This window comes from Chelonoidis abingdonii, chromosome 10 (assembly GCF_003597395.2).
Source record: "Chelonoidis abingdonii isolate Lonesome George chromosome 10, CheloAbing_2.0, whole genome shotgun sequence".
NCBI classification, from domain to species: Eukaryota; Metazoa; Chordata; order Testudines; family Testudinidae; genus Chelonoidis; species Chelonoidis abingdonii.
Window position 1 is genome coordinate 11,295,314 of NC_133778.1, and position 23,157 is coordinate 11,318,470.

The 23,157-nt window shown below is 44.3% G+C and overlaps 1 protein-coding gene across 1 annotated transcript in view; it reads left to right on the plus strand.

Moving 5' to 3' along the window:
- ABCA12 (ATP binding cassette subfamily A member 12) overlaps window positions 1–23,157 on the plus strand; it is a 142,703-nt gene that overhangs the window by 60,416 nt on the left and 59,130 nt on the right. The window contains exons 22-32 of the mRNA XM_032805314.2: window positions 982–1,161; window positions 2,387–2,702; window positions 6,660–6,774; window positions 8,454–8,783; window positions 10,012–10,081; window positions 10,178–10,312; window positions 11,119–11,274; window positions 14,450–14,636; window positions 17,331–17,549; window positions 18,223–18,419; window positions 20,252–20,412. Coding sequence (XP_032661205.1) covers window positions 982–1,161; window positions 2,387–2,702; window positions 6,660–6,774; window positions 8,454–8,783; window positions 10,012–10,081; window positions 10,178–10,312; window positions 11,119–11,274; window positions 14,450–14,636; window positions 17,331–17,549; window positions 18,223–18,419; window positions 20,252–20,412 — 2,066 coding nt within the window. The remainder of the gene's footprint in view (window positions 1–981; window positions 1,162–2,386; window positions 2,703–6,659; window positions 6,775–8,453; window positions 8,784–10,011; window positions 10,082–10,177; window positions 10,313–11,118; window positions 11,275–14,449; window positions 14,637–17,330; window positions 17,550–18,222; window positions 18,420–20,251; window positions 20,413–23,157) is intronic.

Below are 23,157 nucleotides of genomic sequence, written 5' to 3' on the forward strand. Positions count from 1 at the left end.
CCATTCATCTCTTTTTTTCAAGCTGAAAAATCCCAGTCTTTTTAATCTCTCCTCATATGGAAGCTGTTTCATACCCCTAATCATTTTTGTTGGCCTCTTTTGAATCTTTTCCAAATCCAATATAATTTTCTGAGATAGATCGACCACATCTGCACTCAGTATTCAAGATGTGGGCGTACCATTGAATTTATATAGAGGCAACATGATATTTTCTGTCTTATTTCCTATCCCTTTCTTAATGATTCCCAATATTCTGTTCATTTTTTTGACCGCCACTGCACACTGAGTGGATGTTTTCAAAGAACTGTCCACAATGACTCCAGCACAGCCTTTGTTTATGCCAGTGGAAGCTGATGTAGATCAGGTGTGAGTCCAGCTCATTGCAACCCATATCAGCACGCTGTGTAGAATGAAATCTGTGAACATAGTCACCTACTGAGTGCAATCACCTGTCCTAACTGCAGCATAACCATCATCCTCGTGGCTGCTGTTCCACCGTAGTTACACTACATTAAGTAGTCACCATGTACAACATCCATAAGACAGCAGTACCTTTATTGGCTGCATTAACAGGTCTGATACACACAGTACCATGGCAGACCTACCTCTTACTTGACGGGCTTAGATAAAATAGATTGCGTTCTCTACTGAGCTAAAACAGATCAGCAGACATGGCTGAAAATCACTGGACGTGGAAGGAATGGAGAACATCATACACAGTTTAAAAAACCAGCAGATTAGCAGTAACCTCTGGTTTGAAATGGCCGTCACATTCCATAGTTGGCATTCTCCCAAAGACAAACTAATGAGCGTGTTAAGAATGATTAACCTAAAAATTGGGTCAACCACATGCATTCATTGCCCTGGTAAATGCAGAATAATATTTTATGATTAATGTTTAGTGTGATTGTTTTTCCATCCTTATTAGCATTAATGGCATAATGAAGTGATGGTTCCTTTGCTTCATTCCCCATCCCCCAGATGATATAATGTTGGAATTGCAGAACAACGCAGACATCATCAATCAGCTGGACACATTATCTACCCTGGCAGTAAATGTATCCTCCTGTGTGTCGTTTGATCGCATTCAGGTGGCAAAAACCAGAGAGGAGCTGGAAATGGTAGCTAAAGATCTTTTTTTGAGGAACGAACTTTTTGGAAGTAAGTGCCGTGTCCAGGTACAGAAATGCCTGTGTAATTAATGAATTAACCCTTTTTACCATGCTATCATGTGCAATAGCCGAAGTGCAGTTCATAAGTCAAGTGCTATACATAGAGTTCTATATTAGGAAGACAATAGGTCCCTGCAAACAATGCTCATCCTGCAATCTTCAGCCAGTCAGCCATGACATGTTGCATGGCCATGCCTCCTTATCACAGAAGACAGTAGGCTACAATTTGCTTCTTTTCATGCAGACTAGGTATAGGTAGCCCTTGGTATCCTGGCAAGGTGCCAATATGGTCTTCTGTTGAGCACCGTGGGAACCCTTTGGTGAATCTCCAGGATACAGAGCTGTCCTCCAGATAGGCCTGTAGAGGAAAAGGGATATGGAAAGCAAGTAATATGAAGAGACCACACCTTTCTTTAGCAGATCATAATGTTCTTGAAATGCTTTAATGAAACCAAATAGCCAAACAAATATTGTACGAGACGTATATTGGCAGATGAGAACTACATTCATAAAAGTCAGATGAATTTAGCCCATTAACTTTTGGCTATCATATCAAGTAGGGAAAATGAAAGGATCTTATGTGTGTCCTTGGTTTCTTTTTTAAAAGTATCAGAATGTGAGCTCAGGACTTTCTTGAAAGTCCCATAAACTGTTCTTTTTTAATATCCCATAATTCAGTCACCATTAAAAACATCTCCCTTATCAACAGAAACTTTACTAACCTTGATAATGTGATGTATCGGTAGTTATTAAAACTGATTTCCTGTAAATCTATCATACATGAGATTTGATACTCTGTATATGGAATATTTATATTTTTTCTAGTCAGGTTAGATCTAAGACCACGGTTTTCCAAAAGTGACTAGTGTTTTGGGGTACCTCTGATACTGAGTGCTGACGTAGGAACAACTAAAAAGGGTCTGTTTTTCAGAGGGTGAGTTCTCAGCCCCAGAATCATCAGGCGGTTTTGGAAATGTCAGCATAAACAACAGCTAACTGTTGAGCAACAACAGCTAACTCTACTTTGACATGCTTGATAGTGACAACAAACTGCATAACCATCTGAGCAGTAGGCTCTTTAGTTAAAAGACTGTTGGGTTTTAATATGTAAAAGGGTTATAAAAATGAGAAGTTCAGATTTGATACTTATATGTGGCACTATCCTACTGCAATCATTCTTGACTGAAAAATAAACTTCACTTTGTTTTCTCAAGGTGTCATTTTCAAGCTACCATCAAGAAGTAGCAGACAGAGGAGAGCAACTCCTGGCAGTCTCTCCCTTCCTCCACTGGTCAATTATACCATCCGAATGAGCAGCAGGATTTCCCAAACGACGAATAGGATCAGGGAGAGGATCTGGACCGTGGGCCCACATAATTCAGCCTCTCAGAGTCAGATCTACAGCCGAGCCTTTATCTATATCCAGGACAGTATCGAGAGAGCAATAATTGAGCTGCAGACGGGGAAGAGTCCAGAGGAAATCGCTGTTCAAGTCCAGGCCACTCCCTACCCCTGCTACAATAAGGATATGTAAGTCCATGAGCTTTTAGTTGTTTAAAACAAAACAATCATAGAATCATAGAGCTGTAGGGCTGGGCGGGACCTCAGGAAGTCAGCAAGTCCACACCCTTACACTGAGGCAGGACCAAGTAAAACTAGACCATCACTGAGAGGTGTTTGTTTACAGTGTTCGTAAAATCATCCGGTGATGGGGATTTCACAGCCTTTCTTGGAAGCCTGTTCCAGAGCTTAACTACTCTTATAGCTAGAATTTTTTTTCTAATATCTAACCTAAATCTCCCTTCCTGTGGATTAAGCCCATTACTTCTTCTCAACGACAATGACTTGCAGAACATGGTATACGTTAGCAGGATAATTACAATGGTCTTGGCCTATTCCAGTAGATGTATAAATGCAGATTATAGGTTAGGGCTGGGAAACTCATCTATTGAGAAACAAAAAGTCCCTAAATTTATGAGCCTAAATATGAGCTTTACGTTACTTGATATTATTTCAAGCTGCAGTATTTATTATTTGTTCCAGCAATTCCAGTTTAGACATAGTTCAGAGTATGCAGTTCTGCTATATATGCCTCTCTCTCAGGTGCTGCAAGAGCTATAGAGGAGATGAGGTTGTAACCCTCCTCTCACTGTGACATTCCCCTCTGATGTTATCCGGACCAATCCTTGAGTCTGGGAGCCAACCTTACCTTGCTCTGTTCTGAGAACCCCCATTCCTGGGCTCTTTACGCACAGTGTCTGGCATGTAAACTGTTCCTTGGATTGTGCAGCCGAATGACACTAGCCAGTATCTTTGGTCCCAGACACAACCCTAGTAACCTCCTTCTTGCAGTGTCCAGTTATGCCCTCTGGACACTGCAAGCTTATATGAGTTCATCAGTTTAATAAAGAAATAGATATGTACTAGGCTTGTTATCCCATAGGGAGTCTCTGACACGCTTCAAACCAAACACACTCTTCAGGCAGCATAAACAAATGGATTTATTAACTACAAAGATAGATTTTAAGTGATTATTAGTCAAAGCATAACAAGTCAGATTTGGTCAAATAAAATAAAAACAAAATGCATTCTAAGCCCATCTTAATACTTTCAGTGTCCTTGCAAACTTAGATGCTTCTCACCACAGGCTGGCTGGTTGCCCTTCAGTTGCTTGGTGGTGATGTCTGTAGATGGAGGTGGAAGAGAGAGGAAGAGCATGGCAAATGTCTCTCCCTTTTATCATGTCCTTTCTTACCTCTTGGCTTTGCTCCCTCCTCCCCCCGCCCCGAGTCAGGTGAGCGTTAACTCATCGCAGTCCAAAACTGACTCACTCCAGAGTCCAACAAATCCTTTGTTGTTGCCTAGGCCAATGTCCTTTGTTCCTCTGAGGCTGGGCTGGGTTTGTCCCATATATGCCCTGATGAGGTGTGAACTGCCCCTCTGCTTCTCGAGAGTTTTTGCCTGGGCTTGCTTTAATCCATGAGGGCACATTTTCAACCTCATAACTATATGCATGACATTACAACCTATAACATTATTATAACAACGATTACTATAATATTAGCCTAACAACAATAGTCAGTGAATCATGAGCCTTCCGAAGACACCTGACATGAGAAATTATGCATTGGATACCACGCAATCATTTTACAAGGATAAACATGAGGGTTCTGGAGTTTTCCCTGAGGTACAGAATGTCACATCCTAAATATGAGCTTTAAGTTACTTGATATTACTTCAAGTCTCAGTATTTGTTATTTGTTATAAGCAATTCCAGTTTCGACACAGTTCTAGTGTGCAGTTCTGCTATATATGCCTCTTTCCCAGGTGCTGCAAGAGCAATAGAGAAGATGAGATTGTAACCCTCCTCTCAGCAATGACGGGGAAAGACAGATGAGATTCCATTGCACTGAGCTGTCAGGATTAACTGCCTGTTACACCAAGTGGTGCAGTATGAATGATGTATGAACCAGAATGAGTCTTGATAAACAGACTGGCACAGGAGTAAGGAGTTTTGGATTCTGATCACCTTGAGCCAGATCTCAGCTGGTGTAAATCAGCATAACTCAGCTGACTTCAATACAGCCAAACCATTTTATACCAGCTGAGGATCTGGTCTCTGGGTGTGACAGTTATGATAAGAAATGGAATCCTGGGATTGTGATCTCTCAGAAATTATTATAGGGACCAGAGGCAGCAGCCAAGCTGGGTAAAAGCATGTGTGAAAAGCTACTTTCAATGTATTTTAAAGCAGTGAGGGATGTTCAGTGTGGGATGTTGGCTTGGACAATCATTCTACAGAGGACAGTATAACTGACTCCACTCGGACCAACCAAAAGGTTTGAATGGGGTTAGGCAGGGGTGATGTCCCTAGCCTCCGTTTGTCAGAAGCTGGGAATGGGTGACAGGGCATGATGGATCACTTGATGTTTACCTGTTCTGTTCATTACCTCTGGGGCACTTGGCATTGGCCACTGTCAGAAGATAGGATACTGGGCTAGATGGACCATTGGTTTGACCCAGTATGGCCGTTCTTAATGCAGAGCATTTTGTACTAAAAGCATGAGTTTGTACCACTTGAGCTAAAAAACAAGCTGCAATCTGTAGGACATTTGTTAACTTCATATGTTGATCAGAGAGAGAGAGAGTTGTATTCTAAATGAAGGTTACAATAAGATAATTCACATGCAAATACTCTGCCTCCTTCTTGTGACTGTGAAGTGGTCAGGAATAGCTCAGACAAAATGTCAATTATTTACAGCAAAAATATGGATTTTTAATGTTAAATCATTATGTACTCTGATAAACTATTTCCTGGAGCACTTAGTATTGAGTTGTATGCTGCTTTTCTCGAATTCTTGCTGCCAGGAAAACAACTCACCTTCACAATTCTCTTTCCTCCACCTGGAAAGTTCAGGAGATGCCATTTCATTTAATTATTAAAATACTCAGGAGCTGTGGAATGATGCTGCAACAGAAGCTGTTATAAAGTCAACATTCATCAACTGCTACCACTCAGTTACCATTTTACAGGCAAAGTTGTGGCAATCTCATGTCATTCTACCATAACATTTGGAAACTGCTGAAATTTGGAGACCTGGTTGACATTCTTTTTAGTTGAAAAATGCAGTTTTATCGAAATCAAAACATTTCATAAAAATGGGTTGATTTTTATGACATCTTTGAGTTTTCAACTAAAACAATTCAGAACAAAATTAATTTTTTATTTTGTTTGAAATAGTTTCGTTTGAGACTTTTTGCAGAAATAGTATTGGCTTTTTTCATCAGAAAGGGAACATTCATTGAAGTTAATCTACTGTGGAAAAACAATCTGTTAATAATCTTGTTTTCAAATACAGTAGGTTCAATTTACTACCACTACTACTTCCTTTTGACTGGAAGGAAAGTCTGCTGGCTAAAGCATATGAATGGGGGTCATGAAACATGGGTTCTAATGCTGGTTCTCTCACAGTCTGACACTGGGCAAGACACTCAGGCCACAGTTTTCAAATGTGGATGTCAGGTTAGGCACCTGAATCCATAAGTAGACAGGGAAATAAACAGCCTGATTTTCAGAAATGGTAACCATCTGCTGACTTTATTGACTTACTTCATTCGGAGTCATGAATTCCCAGCACTTTGGATTTAGGTGACTAACTTTAGGCACACAGTTTTGAAAATGTTGGCCTTAATCTCTCTGTGTGGCAGTTTCCCCAGCTGTAAAATCCGACTAATAATACTTACTTACATGACAGCAGGGTAAAAAGGGTTAATTCATTAATATTTTTAAACTGTTTGGAGTTTCTTGGCTGGAAGATCCTATGTACATGCAAAATACCCTTTTTCTAATATTAATTATACTCTACATTTAAAAACATGAGCATGGTTTTCCTCTGCAGAGAGTATTAATTTGAAAAGTATATTCAGCATAAATCCCTAATCTAGCACATTTTCTGTTCAGCTAAATCCTGCATTTGCCTTTTACAGGTTCTTAAGCAGTGTGACCTACTCTCTTCCATTTGCTCTGATGGCTGCCTGGTCACTGTTTATAGCTGCTTTTGTGAAAAAGCTTGTTCAAGAGAAAGATCTAAGGCTTTATGAGGTACATTAATGAAATTATGACTAGATTTTCTATCAAGAATGTAGCAGATAGATGATGTGACATTGACTGGAGTGGCACAAGTGTTGAAAGCCCTGTTGTCACTGTATAAAATGCACGTTAAACATGTAAATGTATGGACTCAGTGACATGAATTAATCATAGTTGAAGGGAAATCACTTACTTTGTTAAAATGAGAACTGGGGGCTGACTAGCGTTTTGGCAAATAAACCAACTCTTCTGCTGTGTGTTTCCATTTGGGTGGGTGGGGATGACAAGTTGTTGATGTGTTATTAGTGGTTTTATGCAGTGAGGGATGGGGGACAGCTATGTGAAATGTTCAACTCCAGCTTAAAACCAACTGACACACAGCCAGGGTTCAGGTTTCAGACCTTATGTTTCTGAACTTGCTGCAATGGTTTGCTGGAACTGCTCTGTTTCTGTAAACTGTCTTGCAAAGCTTTTGTCATCTTGATTCTTCAGGAAAGGTCACTCAGGGCAATCTAGTCATATAAATCTCATGGCTTGTCTCTTGTGTCCCTGATTGGACCCATAACCCATGCGACGAGGAGGGTTTGGCAAACTCAGCAGACCCAATGTTCCCTGGGTATCTAAAAGAGAGGCTGAAACTGGGGCAGGCCCCCAGCCAGTAGAATGCCCCGGGCGTTGTATTTTATGTCATCTCTAGCGAAAGGGAGTTCTTCGCTCATTGCCCCTACCAGAAGGAAAATAAGGCATTGAAAGCAAAGTGACACTCTTTTCCCTACCATAATTTAATTGGATTTTCAAAGTGAACATGTATGACAGCCTTAAGAGCCAAAGGGCTTTTGCAAGTCTAACCCTCAGCAATCAACAAGAACTCAGACAGATCTGTTCCTGTTACCATTCCCATGGAAACAGCTGCTGGATCACCAAAAAATGTCACTAATGGACACTTACAAACTTTGAAGGAAATTTAATGAGCTTTTTTTAAAAAAAAACAACCCAAACCAATTAATTGATTGATCTAATTGATCGCAGCTTATTCTGATGCCATTTTTCACAGGAACCAAAGTAGCAGCAGGCTTGTTAGACATGTAACCAATCACATCAGTTCTAGAAGAGAGCTGTGAATGTGGTTTCTCTTGCAGCACATAATATTCTTAGGCTCCCAAGACCGAGAGGGCCAGATTCACAGCTTATGTAAATGAGCCTTTGTTGCAGCTGTGTCTATTTACACCAGGAGGCTCGGGATTTCTAGTGTTAGGTAAGTGGGAAATGGGGAAATTGACTTTTTCTTTTACAATGAGATCATTGGTTGAGATTTTAAAAGTGCCTTTGCAGTGAAACCACTCACTAGTCTTTAAAAATATACCCAAAATGTTTTAGAAAAGCAACAAATACGGTTATACTAGAGGCAAATGTTAGTATGTGCGTTCGATTTTGGGGGCCATATACACCTTCTGGGACATGGCACTCTTGTATTGGACTGTTCTGCAAACACAGGATGGTCTGAAGATGCAAATTTGCTAGGCTACCCTGGTTTATAAGTAGAGCCTATGCCAAAATCAGAGCAGACATGCTCTTATTCCGTGCACTATCCAGAGTGTGAGAAGAAAATGCTGAAGTATTTCAGTGCCAAGTATATAATTAGAAATATCTCATAATAAACAGCTGTCTGTTTTCTGCCTTCCTTTCCACAGTACATGAAGATGATGGGTGTTAACTCCAGCAGCCATTTCATTGCCTGGTTCATTGAAAGCACCACCTTTCTTCTAATCACAATCACGTTTCTCATCATTATACTGAAAGTTGGCAACATCCTGCCCAAAATCAATGTTGTGATCCTGTTCCTGTACCTCATGGACTACAGCCTCTCCATCATAGCCATGTGCTACCTCATCAGTGTCTTCTTCAACAACACCAACATTGCAGCCTTGGTTGGCAGCCTTATCTATAGCCTCACCTTTTCTCCCTTCATTGTGCTGCTGGTAATTGAGAATCATTTGAGCTTCTCAGTGAAGAGTCTGCTGGTAAGTTGTTTTTTTTTTTTCTCATTAAAATAAAGGGGCAGGAGTGTTTGGTAGCAGACATTTGCTTCTGGGGCTCCCGAGGGTTGCAAATGAATGTGAGCCAGGTGGCTTCATTCTACACTCTGTTTATGGACATCACCAAGCCACTGCAGAATATGACACAAAGTAGATTTCTCGATGACTGGCAGGTTCTGATCGAGAGCTGCCCACGGCTAGAATAGAAAGGCTGTTAAGGATAGAAATGAGGGGCTCTGGCAGAGCTTTAGGGGAAGGTTGCTGACTTCATTACACCTGGTGCTGCCAATTCTTTAATTGCACAAACCTTCAATTCCCCTTAACTTAGTAATGAAAACAGAACTCAAGAATTATAACGTAATGCTTGCGCCAAAGGAGAAAAAACAGGATGATCAGATATCAGTCCCTTTCTTAACTGAGATATGGAATGAAAGGACGTAGCAGGAGGGGCAAAACATCTCACTGACTAACCCATCTCTGTCCTGCAATGGAAACCTCGGATCCTGCACTCCATTCAGATTCTACAGTGTAAAGCAGTTACACCCAAATCTTCAAATGCATTTAGGCTCCCAACATCCACTGATCCCAATTCAGATTGGGAGCCTAAATACCTCTGAAGATCTGGGCCTTAGTGTCATTGTGGCATTCAGGAGTACCTTTCTCATTGCCTGGACTGTATAAAGTACAAGGCATTAGTCTCATAAGTAAAAACCTCGTCCTGGAGAAAAACATTTCTCTGGAATCATAGATGTTTAGGTTCCAAAAGCCAAATTCATTGCTTGCATAAGCAAATATAAATCCACAGAATTCAGTGGATTAGTTTTGCCCCATGCTTCAAGTAATTCTGACTGCCTGATTAACTTGCAAAGTTGCAATTTTTCAAAAAAAATGTATTAACCAAAATCCTCTATTTCTTAAGATATCTAACTATCTGCTTGCTTAAGATATCTAACTATCTGCTTGCTTAAGATATCTAACTATCTGATTTTTGTGTTTAAATGCATGTTTTTGCACAAAGAAGCAACTGCATGTGCAAAATCATAGAGGCAATTTTAGAGACCACCACTGAAAATTTTGTCAATGATGTGTTTGATCCAGTGCTCACTGAAGTCAGGGGAAAGATTTGCATCCACATCTCTGGCCACTGGATCAGGCCCAGTGAAGGTTTTTTTGGGAATTCTTCAGTAATTTTGTTTTACAATTTGTTCCACAGAGCCTGTTGTCCCCGACTGCATTCAGTTATGCAAGTCAGTACATTGCTCGTTATGAGGAACAGGGCATAGGTATGTAGGGCATATATAAAACTAAGTTTTGCTCCTTCATGACTGTGATACTTCATCAACATATTTCACAATATATTCTTTATATCTTTACTTCAGGCCTGCAATGGGACAATATGTATAGCTCACCAATGTCTGGCGACAATACTTCTTTTGGCTGGATGTGCTGGCTAATTCTGATAGACTCTTTCATCTATTTCATCCTGGGCTGGTACATTAGGAATGTTTTCCCAGGTAAGAATGCAAAGTATTACAAGCGACTGCCACACAGTCTCTCTTGAAAGTTATAAATCAGCCCTGGCAGATTCCAGAATTCATTGGAGTGGGTAGATCTGTACTCGGTGGTACCCTACACTTGTGGATCACGTAGGTGTGATTTGCTTTTTAATTTTATGTGACACAAAGTCATAACTTAGGAGGTGTCCCTGGGTTCCAGTTGTGACTGAGGGGAGTAATGAAACTGTGACAGGGTGACACAGCCTAGAAAGGGTTAGGGGGTCTCTGCCGGTCACATGGCTAGGTGGGCTATATAGGAAGCTGGGCTGGGGAAGGCTGTGTACTCTTTCCCCTGGCTGATGGAAGCAAGGGAAAAGCCTTTGGGGACATCGCCAGCATTTGTCAGTGGAGTTGTTTTATTTTGTGTCCTACGTGTCTTTTCATTTCATGCAATAACTCATACTCTGAGGCAAGGGGCTTTAAAGGACTTGAGTGTGGTGTTTGTTTTCCTTCCCTGGCTGGTGAAATGATCTATCAGTGCACAGACACCTACAGTGGGCCTGGGCAGAAAAGTAAAGGGCTCCTTCATCTGACTATGAAATTACCGAGGATAATATATTACCCAATACTTCCTACTATGCAATCAGAGAAAAATCCGCTATAGAAGTTACCAATAGTACACGGGTGCATCAAGGCAAAAATAAACTCCTTCAGACTTTATTTTTGCTATTCGTCAGTGCGCGGTCGCAGCTAGTACTTTCTGTAAGATGCCCACGAGCAAATACTTTAATTTGTTTCTTTCCTTCTTTTGTTTATGGTTGCAGGAAAATATGGCATGGCTGCCCCATGGTATTTCCCATTGCTCCCATCCTACTGGGCCGAACGCTACGGTTACATACCATTATGGAATGAGAAAAGATGCAGTCTCCTCTTCACCAAACTCTTGCTAAGGAAAGAGGCTGCATTCACCAACAAGATGTGTACGTACATCCTAGAATTGTTAATGATGGTAATCCAAGCAAGACCTATATGAAGCTAGGTTTACAAAGGGGGATGCTATGTTGTGTGTAGGCAATGTTTGTCCAGAGGACACGCTTAACAAGTCCATTCCTGTAGTAGAGATAGTGCTGGTTGCCAAACTGGTAGCCCAGTTTTTAAATGTAAGGGATATCTCTGAAACCCTGTGGCAGCTCCAGGCTTCAGTGCTCCAAGCACATGCCTGGGGCAGCACGCCATGGGGGGTGGCCTGCTGGTCGCCGTGAGGGCGGCAGTCAGGATGCCTTCAGCGGCTTGCCTGCAGGAGGTCGCCAGTCCTGCGGATTCGGTGGCAATTCGGCGGTGGGTATGTCGAAGCTGTGGGACCAGCAGACCTCCCGCAGGCAAGCCACCGAAGGCTGCTTGACTGCCGTGCTTGGGGCGGCAAAAAAGCTAGTGCCGTCCCTTCCGAAACCTTTCCTTATCTAGAACCAGAATGACCTTGTTAAATACATCCGCTCTACCATGTCTGGGTGCAGACTGAACACTGGCACATACAATCTTAGAAGTGTGCAGTTACCTAGCTTGGGCATGCAAATGCAGGTTTGCCTTTGGCAAAAGGGGTGCGTGTATTTAAAAGCTTGCAGGTTTATCTAAGATACAGAAATATGGGTTGCTTGGTATTTTTAGCATGCCCTATGCTTGTTTTAGGGAATACCTTAAATTCTGCAAAGTTGAGCTAATATTATTTAGTTAACTACAGGCCTAATGAAAAACCACTTCCCTTGGCTTCAGTGGGTGATGGATCCAATCCCACAACTGCTCTCAACTCATAGTGCTTACTGCCTTGAGAAATCATATGAAAACCAGTGGGACTCTTCTCGCTCTTCTTTGTAGCAAGTGTTTTCAGGATCAGGACCTAAGATGCTATGTCAGATGAGGGATTAAGGGTGGCAGGACATAATTCCATATCTGTTTCTTTTAATCAGTTTGTAACATAAACTCCTTTAGTTTGTCTTCTTCAGAAGCATCTGAGCTCAGAGCCAGGATCAGCTGAGTTTTAGTCCTCGTTCTTACTCTCCCTGGGGCCTAGGGCAAGTCACTTCACCTCCTTGTAAGGCTGCGTCTACACTAAAGACCTTACAACAGCACAGCTGTATCGCTGCAGCTGCGCCAGTGTCTGGCCTCCCATGTAGCCGCTCTATGCCAATGGCAGAGAGCTTCATTAATTCAATATATAATTGAATTAAACCACCTCCAATGAGTGGCGGTAGCTATATTGGTGGGAAAGCGTCTCCCACCGACACAGCTCTGTGCACATAGGTGCTCCTGTTGGTGAAACTTACGTTAGCCAGGGATGTTTTTTTCACACCCAGACCGAGAAAAGTTTTACCAACCAAAGTGCTAATGTAAACGCAGCCTCAGTTTCCTTGTGTGTAAAATATGGTTAACACTGTAACCCTTCCCTATCTTCCTGACAGGGGTGTTGAACAAACTGTTTGATTAGTGAAGATGGGTTAAACACTTCATGCTTATATAATGCTTCTCGTGTTCATAGGGTGCTTATTATTTCAAATAATGGCTTTTTATAAGAGGAACAGGAATAGCAGCAGCTAAAATAATGAGAGTAAAATGCAGACAGTTAAATTAACATCATTATTACTACTAATGATAATAATTAATTTTTACAAAGAAGTGCCTAGAGACCCCAACCATGATTGAGCCCCCACCCCCAGCGAGGCCGAATGAGAGACAGGCCTTGTCCTAAGGACCTCACCCTTCAAACAGACAAGAAAACAAAGGGGGTAGGGGGAAGCAGAGGCACAGCAAGTGGAAATGTCTTGAGCAAGGTCATGCACAGATCGGTCATCAAACCATGAATAGAGCCCAGGGATCTTGTCTCCCAGTTAAGTGCCCTACCACTCGATACACCCTCCCTCCTCAGACTGATGTGTATTTATTGAGCATTATTTGCGTTAGGTGGCATGGGAGGCATGGGCAGGGGGCTACTTATGACCGGATTCATTTGTACTGGTATGTGTTGTTATAAGCTGTAGAGAGGCAAGGTGGGTGAGGTAATATCTTTTGTTGGAACAACTTCTGGTGGTGAGAAAGAGACTGTTTTGAGCCTCACAGAGCTCTTTTTTGGGTCTGGGAAGTGTAATCCAAATGTCACAGCTAAACACAAGGTGGAACAAATTGTTTAACATAAATAGTTAACACACATTTCCAGGGGCCATTCAAGGTGAAATGGCCCATTGGCAACCCTCCAGTCACAGGGAGGAAAGGAAAGGGTGTGAGGGAAATGCAGCTTGCTGGGAGTTGAGGCGGGGTGTGGATTATAGATTGTTGTAATAAGCCATAAATCCACTAGTGGCTCTGTTCAGCCCGTGGATTTTAGTGTCTAGCAAAGTTAAGAATGTAGACACCCAGGCTCGTCCTTTGAAGGTGCTGTGCAGGTTTCCTTTGAGGACGAAGACTGAGAGGTTCGTATGGAGTGATCATTTTGTGAGAAATGTTCAGCCCAGGTGACAGGGTGCTTTTATCTTTTATCATTTTCCTGTGAGAGTTCATTGGAGAGTGCAGTGATTGTCTGGTTTCACCCACATCGTTGGTGTTGGGGCATTTAGTGCACTGGATGAGGTACACCACACACTGTGATAGGCACATGTAGGACCCATGGACTTTGAAAGGTGAGTTGCGGGAGGCTATTGATCATTGTAGCAGTGGAGCTGTGTCTGCAGGTTTTGTATCTGTTGTTCTGACAGGGTCTGGTGCTGCTTTGAGTTGCTGTGTCCTGGTCTGTGGGGAGCTTGCTTCTGATGATGAGTTTTTGAGAGGCTCGGGGTCGTTTGAAGGCCAGAAGAGGGGGTTCAGGAAAGATGTCTTTTAAGTTGTGGTCACCGGGATTGTCTGGGTTCCAGTATGGGGTGATAGGACCAAACGTGGCTACAACACCGCACACTATAATGGATGTTTTAAGCTGTAGGAAGTTAGAGGGAGAAATATTGGAAAGTTCAAAAATGATGCAAATACCAAGAAATGTTCTCAAGTTTTCAGCTGACAAGAATATACTTCTTTTTATTGTTCTTTATAAAAAGCCCTATACCTTTTCTCGATAAAAAGGTCCATAGCCTCATATATAAAGTCATCAGTTATCTCTTCTGATTCTTTTTTTAGATGTCAAAAGCGCCCTTCCTCCTAACCTCGAGCCTGAACCCCCCAATCTCACTGTGGGAGTCTCTCTTCATGGAATAACAAAGACCTATGGCTCCAAAGCTGCAGTTGAGAACCTCAGCCTGAACTTCTATGAAGAAAACATCACCTCCTTGCTGGGACACAATGGAGCTGGAAAAACGACGACAATGTATGTCTCTTTTATAGTGTGGTTATTTGATTCTGCATCAAATGGGTCTGTTCACTAGTGCGGGTGAGTGAAAGAACAAATGGGAGTTCTCAGTGTTATAAGGGCTGGATAAGATGTCTTCTTTGATTTGGTCTTTCTGTAATTATCTTATATTGGTGTACCTTGCTCTTTGTCCGTCCCCTCTGTTATGGACAGGGTGTCTTTCTACTTTGGAGTCTGACACTACTGGTTAAGAACATTTTAACAGGGGAAAGTGATCTCTCCTGATATTGAGAAAACAGAATGAAAAGCCATAATAGTCATTAGATGTTTCCTAACCTAATGGAATTCCTATAATATTACACAGCACAGCAGTGGCTGCAAGTTCATTGGCATTTTGGTGCCCACAGCAACTTGCTCCCGAAAGCAGTGGTTGATTGGCTCATATCCCAGGCTGCCGCAGTATTGGGAAGAAGCTTAATGGCTGCATATTCAAATGAAAAGCAAATGAGTCTGCTGGGCTGGGAGGAGCAATGGGATGATCTATTGGCCTTTCAGTTCTGCCAGGTTTGCATGTTTTCATTATTAGGATTTTTAAATAACGAATATGAAAACAGACCTGTAGGACTAGATTCCCCCTGCATCCAAGCTGTGCTCAGCACTGTGATGGGATGATGTGCCCCCCAGGGAACTGTTTACACCTCTGGAGCTGTGAGCTGGTCTGTGGAGAATCCAGGCATAAGCAAAAGCAGCAGGGTTTAGAGCAGCCTGAGGAACCATACATCACAACAAGAGTAATGTAGCACAATGGAACCCCACCCCACAATTGACATTCATCTGGCTCCCCAAACATGCTGGACTAGGATGGAGTCTGACTGTTCCAGGAGAAGCTCCATCAGTCACACAGGTGTCTGGCAGGACTGGAGCCAGGGTTTCTGGCACCCTAGGCGACGGGCCATTTTGCAGCCTCGCGCGCAGGTCTCACTGCTCTAGTGGACCTGCCCCAGGCATTCCCGCGGAGGGTCTGCTGGTCCATGGCTCCAGTGGAGCTACCACAGGCATGCCTGCGGCAGGTCCACCGAAGCCGTGGGACCAGCAGACTGTCCACAGAAATGTCTGCGGCAGGTCCACCAGAGCCGCGAGACCAGCAGACCCTCCGCAGGCACGAGTGCAGCAGCTCCACTGGAGCCGCTTGCCGCCCCGCCGGCAAAATGCCACTCCTCCATGATGCTGGCGCCCTAGGTGACTGCCTAAGTAGCCTAAATGAAAGCGCCGGCCCTGGTGTCTGGGGTAGAGTGTATGAAATCCAGAGTTCTCCACTGTAACCCCATCTCTCTGGAGTCCTATGCTGCAGCCTTAACAGAAGGCCCTCCTTCCTTCCTTCCATAGCACCCCAGCGATAGGCTGGAACCGAAGCACAGCATAACAAACCGTGCTACAGCTGAAAGGCCCAGAAATGAACAACATGTAGGTGTTACCTGGGCAGCACGTTAAGCTGATAAGTAAAGTTATCCCGAGGAGGACTGAACCCACAAAGGCAGACACATGTTATGATTCAGCAGATTACAAATTCATCCTGTATCCTCTGAAATGCTCACCAGAGAGAGATGGTGTGAGAGTAATCGTAATGGCTTCCTGGAACTTGACAGCTGGGGCAAATTCTGATGGGGGTGAGTGGGGGGTCACAGGTTCCTTTCTTTTCCTTTTTAAAATGCAATTAAGGGAGGGTTTGGAGTCCCAAGGGAATGAAGAGCTCTTGTGCAGGGCTTAGCAGCAGCTGAGATGGCCAAGGGGCATCTTGAGAAATAGCTTCTCCTTTTAAACCCTATAGGAAGACTCTGAAAGCAACCAATATTGTCTAAGTAGTCATTCTGGGGAGAAAGTATATGTCTCGGTTCCATTGGGTATTGCTGGGTAGGTAATTATTTGCCTGAACTAACCTACCGGATAGAGACCTGAACTTCACGAGGTTTTCATTGTAGATATATTGTCTGGAAGTCTATGGTTTGCACTTTTTCTTACTAAGAATGGCAGTGAACTCAGTGAACTCTCATTTTCAAAGTCAATGTGGTTACCAGCAATTTGGAGATCACTAGATAGTGCAGCTAAAACTCTTAAAAATTTAGAGTGATCTTCACAATATGTTTTTTCAGTAACTAAACAGCAGCCTGGGGTCCATATTTATCTAGGTGTGGGGTAAGCCTGGTGGTCTGATGGCAGAGTATTATGCTTCCACATAGAGGATCTGAGTTCAGAACCTGAACTTTGGCCCCTCGACTCTGAGCCAGCAGACCCTGAGTATGTTGCTGGTATAAAATGATCCTTTTATGGGCTCCCCAGCAATCTCGGAGACAAAGAAGCAGAGTCGACAGGCTCTGAAGGGAGCTGTCTTGTCCTCATTGGCTGAAAGGAGCGTTGCCATGATGTGGAGTCTTTGTGAATAGCAACAGGGGAGGGATAAAAAGGCGAAGTGGGGATACCTATTGCTCCCTTTCTCTTTACCTGGCTGCACAGGTCAGTCCAGTCTTTCCTGATGCTGTAGGCCCCCAGAGGCATCTGGAACTTCCCCTTGGCAGCTGAAATGCGTCTGCCTTGCACTAAATCCAGGAGAGTTAAATTAAGGGTCCCGCTAAGGGAATTCTGCTAGGCACTCAGCGAAGCCCCTGGGGAACAGAATCTCCGCATTTGTTTACACCATTTTCTTTTTTCTCCCAGATCTATTTTGACAGGGCTGTTTCCTGCCTCATCAGGCACGATATTTGTTTATGGCAAAGATATCAGGACTGATCAGGACCTCATCAGGAAGAACATGGGTGTCTGTATGCAGCACAACGTGCTATTTAGTTACCTCACTGCCAAGGAACATTTGCTGCTCTATGGCTACATCAAAGTCCCGCATTGGAGTGAGCAGGAGCTGGATGAGGAAGTGAAAAGGTCTGATAATGGGGATGTCACACTCTCTCAGCATGTATCACCTACAGTGTCCTTGCAAGTTAATGCAAAGTGTTGCTATAAGAGTCACCACAAGCTGTTGGACTCAATGCAGGAATCACTGGGTAAAATTCTACAGCCTGTGTTAAGCAGGAGGTCAGGCTAGTTATTATAGTAGTCCCTTTTTGCCTAAAATCTTTGGATCTAGGAACACATGGTCCCTGTCCCAAGGAACTTATAATCAACTACAGATATTTTTCTTGAGAGATTTCCCAGTATGCTACTTTGCACCACTCCAGCTACTTTGCACCACTCCAGCAACAGGGCTCCAACGAGCCAGCTACAATGGGTTTATAGCTGCTTTGTGTCACCAAACCATGCAAAGCAGCAGGAACGTACCAGTGAATCTGGCGCTTTGTGTTCTCCAGCCGCAGGATCCTGCCCTTAACTGTGACATGTCAGATGGAATTTTTGAAGCATCCTAAAAAAAATCCCCAACCCTGTGTCTGCATTACATGATGTTAAACTATCATTCTGCATTATGACAATTCTGTGTAGCAGTCCATGCCTGAGCAGTTTTTCATTTGTGTTAATGTTGCTTGATTCATTCAGATTCCTTTCCTTTTGCTAAATAACTTAACTACAGCCTCTGGGGGCTTTTTTTTGTATTTTGAAGGACTCTGAAGGATACTGGCTTGTACAGCCATCGTCACAAACTAACTGGCTCACTGTCAGGAGGGATGAAAAGAAAGCTGTCTATAGCTATAGCTTTCCTTGGTGGATCAAGGGTCGTGATCTTGGATGAACCAACCACTGGTGTGGATCCATGCTCTCGGAGGAGTATTTGGGAGATTATATCAAAAAATAAAAAAGGTACTGTAAAGACATGCAGGGTAGCATTTTTCAAAAGCACCCAAGTGATTTAAGCTCCTAAGTGGCTACATCACTTTTGACAATGGGATGTAGGGTCCTTAGTTGCTTTTGAAAACGTTACCCAAGATTCTTACGCATGAAAATCCAGCAGCAGTAGCCACATTTAAAAACGGGGGCATTGGCAGTAAAAGTTACCCTTGATGCTAATGGCGGGATTAGGGTTGGTTGGAAAATGGTTGGATATTCAAGAATGGATGTGGCAGGCTTGGCCGAGCAATTATGTCCCTCATCCAGGATCTGATCCAAAGCTTATTTAAGTGAATTAGAGTCTTCAATGGGCTTTGGATCAGGTCCCCAGTCCTTGCAAAATATTTCCAGGAGATTTATAGTCCATTTAACAATGAGAGAGCAGTTTTCTCAAAATCTTAATTAATTTAGCAACTTCATGAAAGGGACCTGACTGACAATCTGCATGATTCATGCCCAGAGGTGAAAGTAAGCTGGTCCGGTCCAGCGTACCGGCAAGAGCCAGTACACTGTGCTGGACCACACCTGCTTCCACAGTGGGGATTGAAAGGGTTCTGGGCTGCCCGCAGCTGTGGACAGCCCAAAGCCCTTTAAATCCCGGCTGTGGCTCCTGCGGCCGGGCTGGAGCCGGGATTTAAAGGGCTCAGAGCTCCCCGTGGCTGCCGGCAGCCCAGAACCCTTTGAATCCCGCCCACTGCTGAGATTTAAAGGGCTCAGAGTTCCCTGCGGCTGCGAGCAGCCCAGAGCCCTTTGAATCCCCGCTGGCTCTGGTGGCCGGGCTGGGATCAGGATTTAAAGGGCTCAGAGCTACCCGGGGCTGCAGGCAGCCCAGAGACCTTTGAATCCTGGCCGTGGCTGGGATTTAAAGGGCTCAGAGCTCCCCGTGGCTGCAGGCAGCCCAGAGACCTTTGAATTCCCGCAGGAGCTGGCGGCCAGGTTGGGGCCGGGATTTAAAGGGCTCGGGGCTCCCCTCAGCAGCAGAAGCTCTAGGCCTTTTAAATCCCTGCCCTAGCCCTGCAAAGCTCAGGGTTCCCCCTGGCGGCCGGAGCCCTGGGCCCTTTAATTTGCCCCTGAGCCCCGGGGGGCTTCCAGCCACCTCTTCAGTTGGGAGCCCCTGGCTGATTTAAAGGCCCTGGGTCTTCCAGCCACAGCTGGTGTCCTAGAGCCTTTAAATCTTGAGAGGCCTCACCTGTTCTGGATGAGGCCACGCCCCCTTCAGGACTCCAGCAGTCCTGGTAAATCCTGTAAGTTACTTTCACCCCTGTTCATGCCTGACCTTGTACTAGCACCTAAGTAACTGGTTTGAGGGCTGAATGGTTCAGCCAGGTCAGGCTCCTTCTCCCTGGGCTATGAAGTAGCAGCAGAACTGCTCCAGGGGCACTACTCCAGCCATAGGGATGGATGACACTCCGCAGCCCAAGCACTTCTGTATCTATAGCTAGTGGAAGATCCATTGGTACCACCTTTCTCTGCCTCTCCAAAAACTTCCATGGACTATGGGATATGGAGGCCACAAAGAGTTGGGCTTTGTGGAGAATAGGGTCTTTTCAGACCCTTGATTGGATCCTGTTCTCTTCCGCTAAATTCATTTTGAAAAATTAACTCTGCCATAGTGCTAAGGGGAGCTTTCAGTTTCTTCCTAATGCTGCCTCTTAATCAACTCCACTATTAATTCTAGACGTGTGCATACGATATTCTATGCACTGTCTGTAGCCCTCATTTTGACCATGTCTTTTGCCTGTACCACATATTTCTCCATTTATTCTATCATGTGTCTTTGCTTTGTTTTCATATGCATTTTCCAGGCCGAACAATTATTCTCTCTACCCATCACTTGGATGAAGCAGAAGTTTTGAGTGACCGCATTGCGTTCCTGGAACATGGAGGGCTCAAATGCTGTGGGTCTCCATTCTACCTCAAAGAAACGTTCGGTGATGGATACCACCTGACTCTCACTAAGAAGAAGGTTTGTAACTGTGTTAGGAACTGAAGAAGTTTAGGCTGAAATTTTCAAAAATAACCAGTGGTTTTGGTTGCCCAATTTGAAATACCTTCAAGGGGCCTGAGTTCCATAATATAACAGGATTGAGAAAAGAGAGGCAAATAATGGCATCCCATAAAAATCAAGCTCACTGTAGAAGAGTTGGTAGAAGGTCTTATCTACAAGGTGGAAATTGACCAGAATAGCTATTCGGAATACAGTAACTCCTTACTTAACGTTGTAGTTATGTTCCTGAAAAATGCGACTTTAAACAAAATGATGTTAAGCAGATCCAATTTCCCCATAAGAATTAATGTAAATGAGGGGGTTAGGTTCCAGGGAATTTTTTTTCACCAGACAAAAGGCTATATATATATACACACACATACAGTATAAGTTTTAAACAAACAGTTTAATACTGGTACACAGTGATGATGATTGTGAAGGTTGGTTGAGGTGGAGGAGTCAGAGGGTGGGATATTTCCCTTACTGCTAAATGATGAACTAGCAATTGGCTGAGCCCTCAAGGATTAACACTCTCATTCTACAAGGCAGCAGGAATGGAGGGAAATATGTGCATTTCCCTTTTCAGTACACTGCCTTGTTAATTAGATCAGCTTGCTGAGACCCCCAACTGCTGCAAGGTCCCTCTCTCCTGAGCCCTGGTGTGTCCCCTCTGCTCTATGGAAGATGTGGTAATGGGGTGCAGGAGCGGGGGAGATGGGGACAACTTGACATTAGCCCCCCTCTTCCTTCCCTCCCCACCACACAGCAAGGAGGAGTCTTGGAGTGCAGCTCCAAGGCAGAGGGCAGGAGCAGCATATGGCAGTGGGCAGGGGCGGCTCTAGATATTTTGCCGCCCCAAGCACGGCTGCATGCCGTGGGGGGCGCTCTGCCAGTCGCCGGTCCCACGGCTCCGGTGGACCTCCCGCAGGCATGTCTGCGGAGGGTCCGCTGGTCCCGCGGCTTCGGTGGACCTCCCACAGGGTCCACCGAACCCGTGGGATCAGCAGACCCTCCGCAGGCACGCCTGCGGGAGATCCACTGGACCCGCCTGCTGCCCTCCCGGTGACCGGCAGAGCCCCCCTTGCGGCATGCCACCCCAAACATGTGCTTGGAGTACTGGGGTCTGGAGCCACCCCTGGCAGTGGGGGTGGGACAGCTGAACTGCAGGCAGCTGCTGCACAGGGAATTTAGGGGAGCAGGGAGCTGATAGTGGGGCTGCCAGTCCACCCTGGTTCCTAGCTGCAATGGGCTGTTCTTCCTGCAAGCAGTAGACAAAGCAGGCGGCTGCCAAACGACGTTAGAAGGGAGCATTACACAACTTTAAATGAGCATGTCCCCTAATTGATCAGCAACGTAACAATGAAACAACGTTAACTGGGACAACTTTAAGTGAGGAGTTACAGTACCTTCTCATGTATGGACCCTTTATTCCAGATTAAATATGATATTATTCCAGAGTAAAGTCACTTTTATTTCAGAAGAGTTCCCACTCGGGGAATTATTCTGGAATAGCTACAGTGGAATAGTTATTCCAGAGTAGCTTTGCCAGTCTGTGTTTCCCCAGACAAGCCATAAGTGGTAGAGTGAATCAAAATGAAATCTTGACTCCTGATTCAGCACTTAACCACACTGGGAAAAGAGAAAGGGTTTATAGGTGCCTTCCAGTCATGTGGCTGCTCAGGTGAGGAAGCTGAGTCAAAGGGGAATTTAGAGAAGAGTGAGTCTTCTCTCCTCCTGGCTGTCTAAAGCAGGGAAAACCTCTGGGAATCTGGGCCCAGTGTTTCTCAGCTTTCGTAGCTTGCACTCATGCTTATCCGTAAAGTAAGCTGGAAGGAGGGATTTCCAAAAGCAGATGAAGGTCCCACATTTAAAATCAATGGGAGTTGTGGCCCTGACCCTCCTCGGTGCTTTTGAAAATCTCAGCCTAGGCCAATGGGGCTTAAGCATTTGCTTAAAGTTAGGCACGTGCTGAAGTGCTTTTCTGAAAGGGGGCCTTTGTGAACAAGGTTTTATTCTGGTGTACTGGGGACAAGAAAGAAAATAGTGGGATGTAACTAGAAAATAGAGAAATTCCTCAGGGGGTGGAAGATTTCCTTCGCCATGGCATCCCCACTTCTGTTTACCAAGTAGCTGATCTGATTACTGCTGAGGACATTCCACGCCAAAAAAAAAAAAAAGGCATGGGAGATTAAAGGCAAAGCCGCCTGTCGAATGTAAATTCAGTAGTTCGGAGAAACAGGCAGTGAGGAGAGTCTATGGGAAATGTCTTCCCTGGAGCAGAGTGTTACGCTCTAGAGGAAGAAATCTGCTATTGATATTATGTAGCAGCAAAAGCCCTGCCAGGCAGGCTACTTTGCAGACATGTAGTGAGAGCCAGTTTATGCCCCAAAGAGCTCACAGTCTAAATAAATAAGAGAGACAAAGTGAATATTATTAGCTCCATTTTACAGGCGGGGAAGTGAGCTAAGGCCCAGCTCCTCAGAGGGACATAGGTGCCAAACTCCAATTTAAATCAATGGGAATTAAGTGCCTACCTACTTTTCAAGATCTGGGCCTAAGGATACGTCTACACTGCAGCTGAGAGCGAGCCACCCAGTCTGGGAGCATGGACTAGCACGAGCATGCTGAAAATAGCTGTGTGGACATTGCAGCTTTGGCAGAGACACAAGGGGTCAGGTGGGTTAGAGCTCAGGTGGCTAGCCTGAGTCTCTGCTGGAGCTGTAT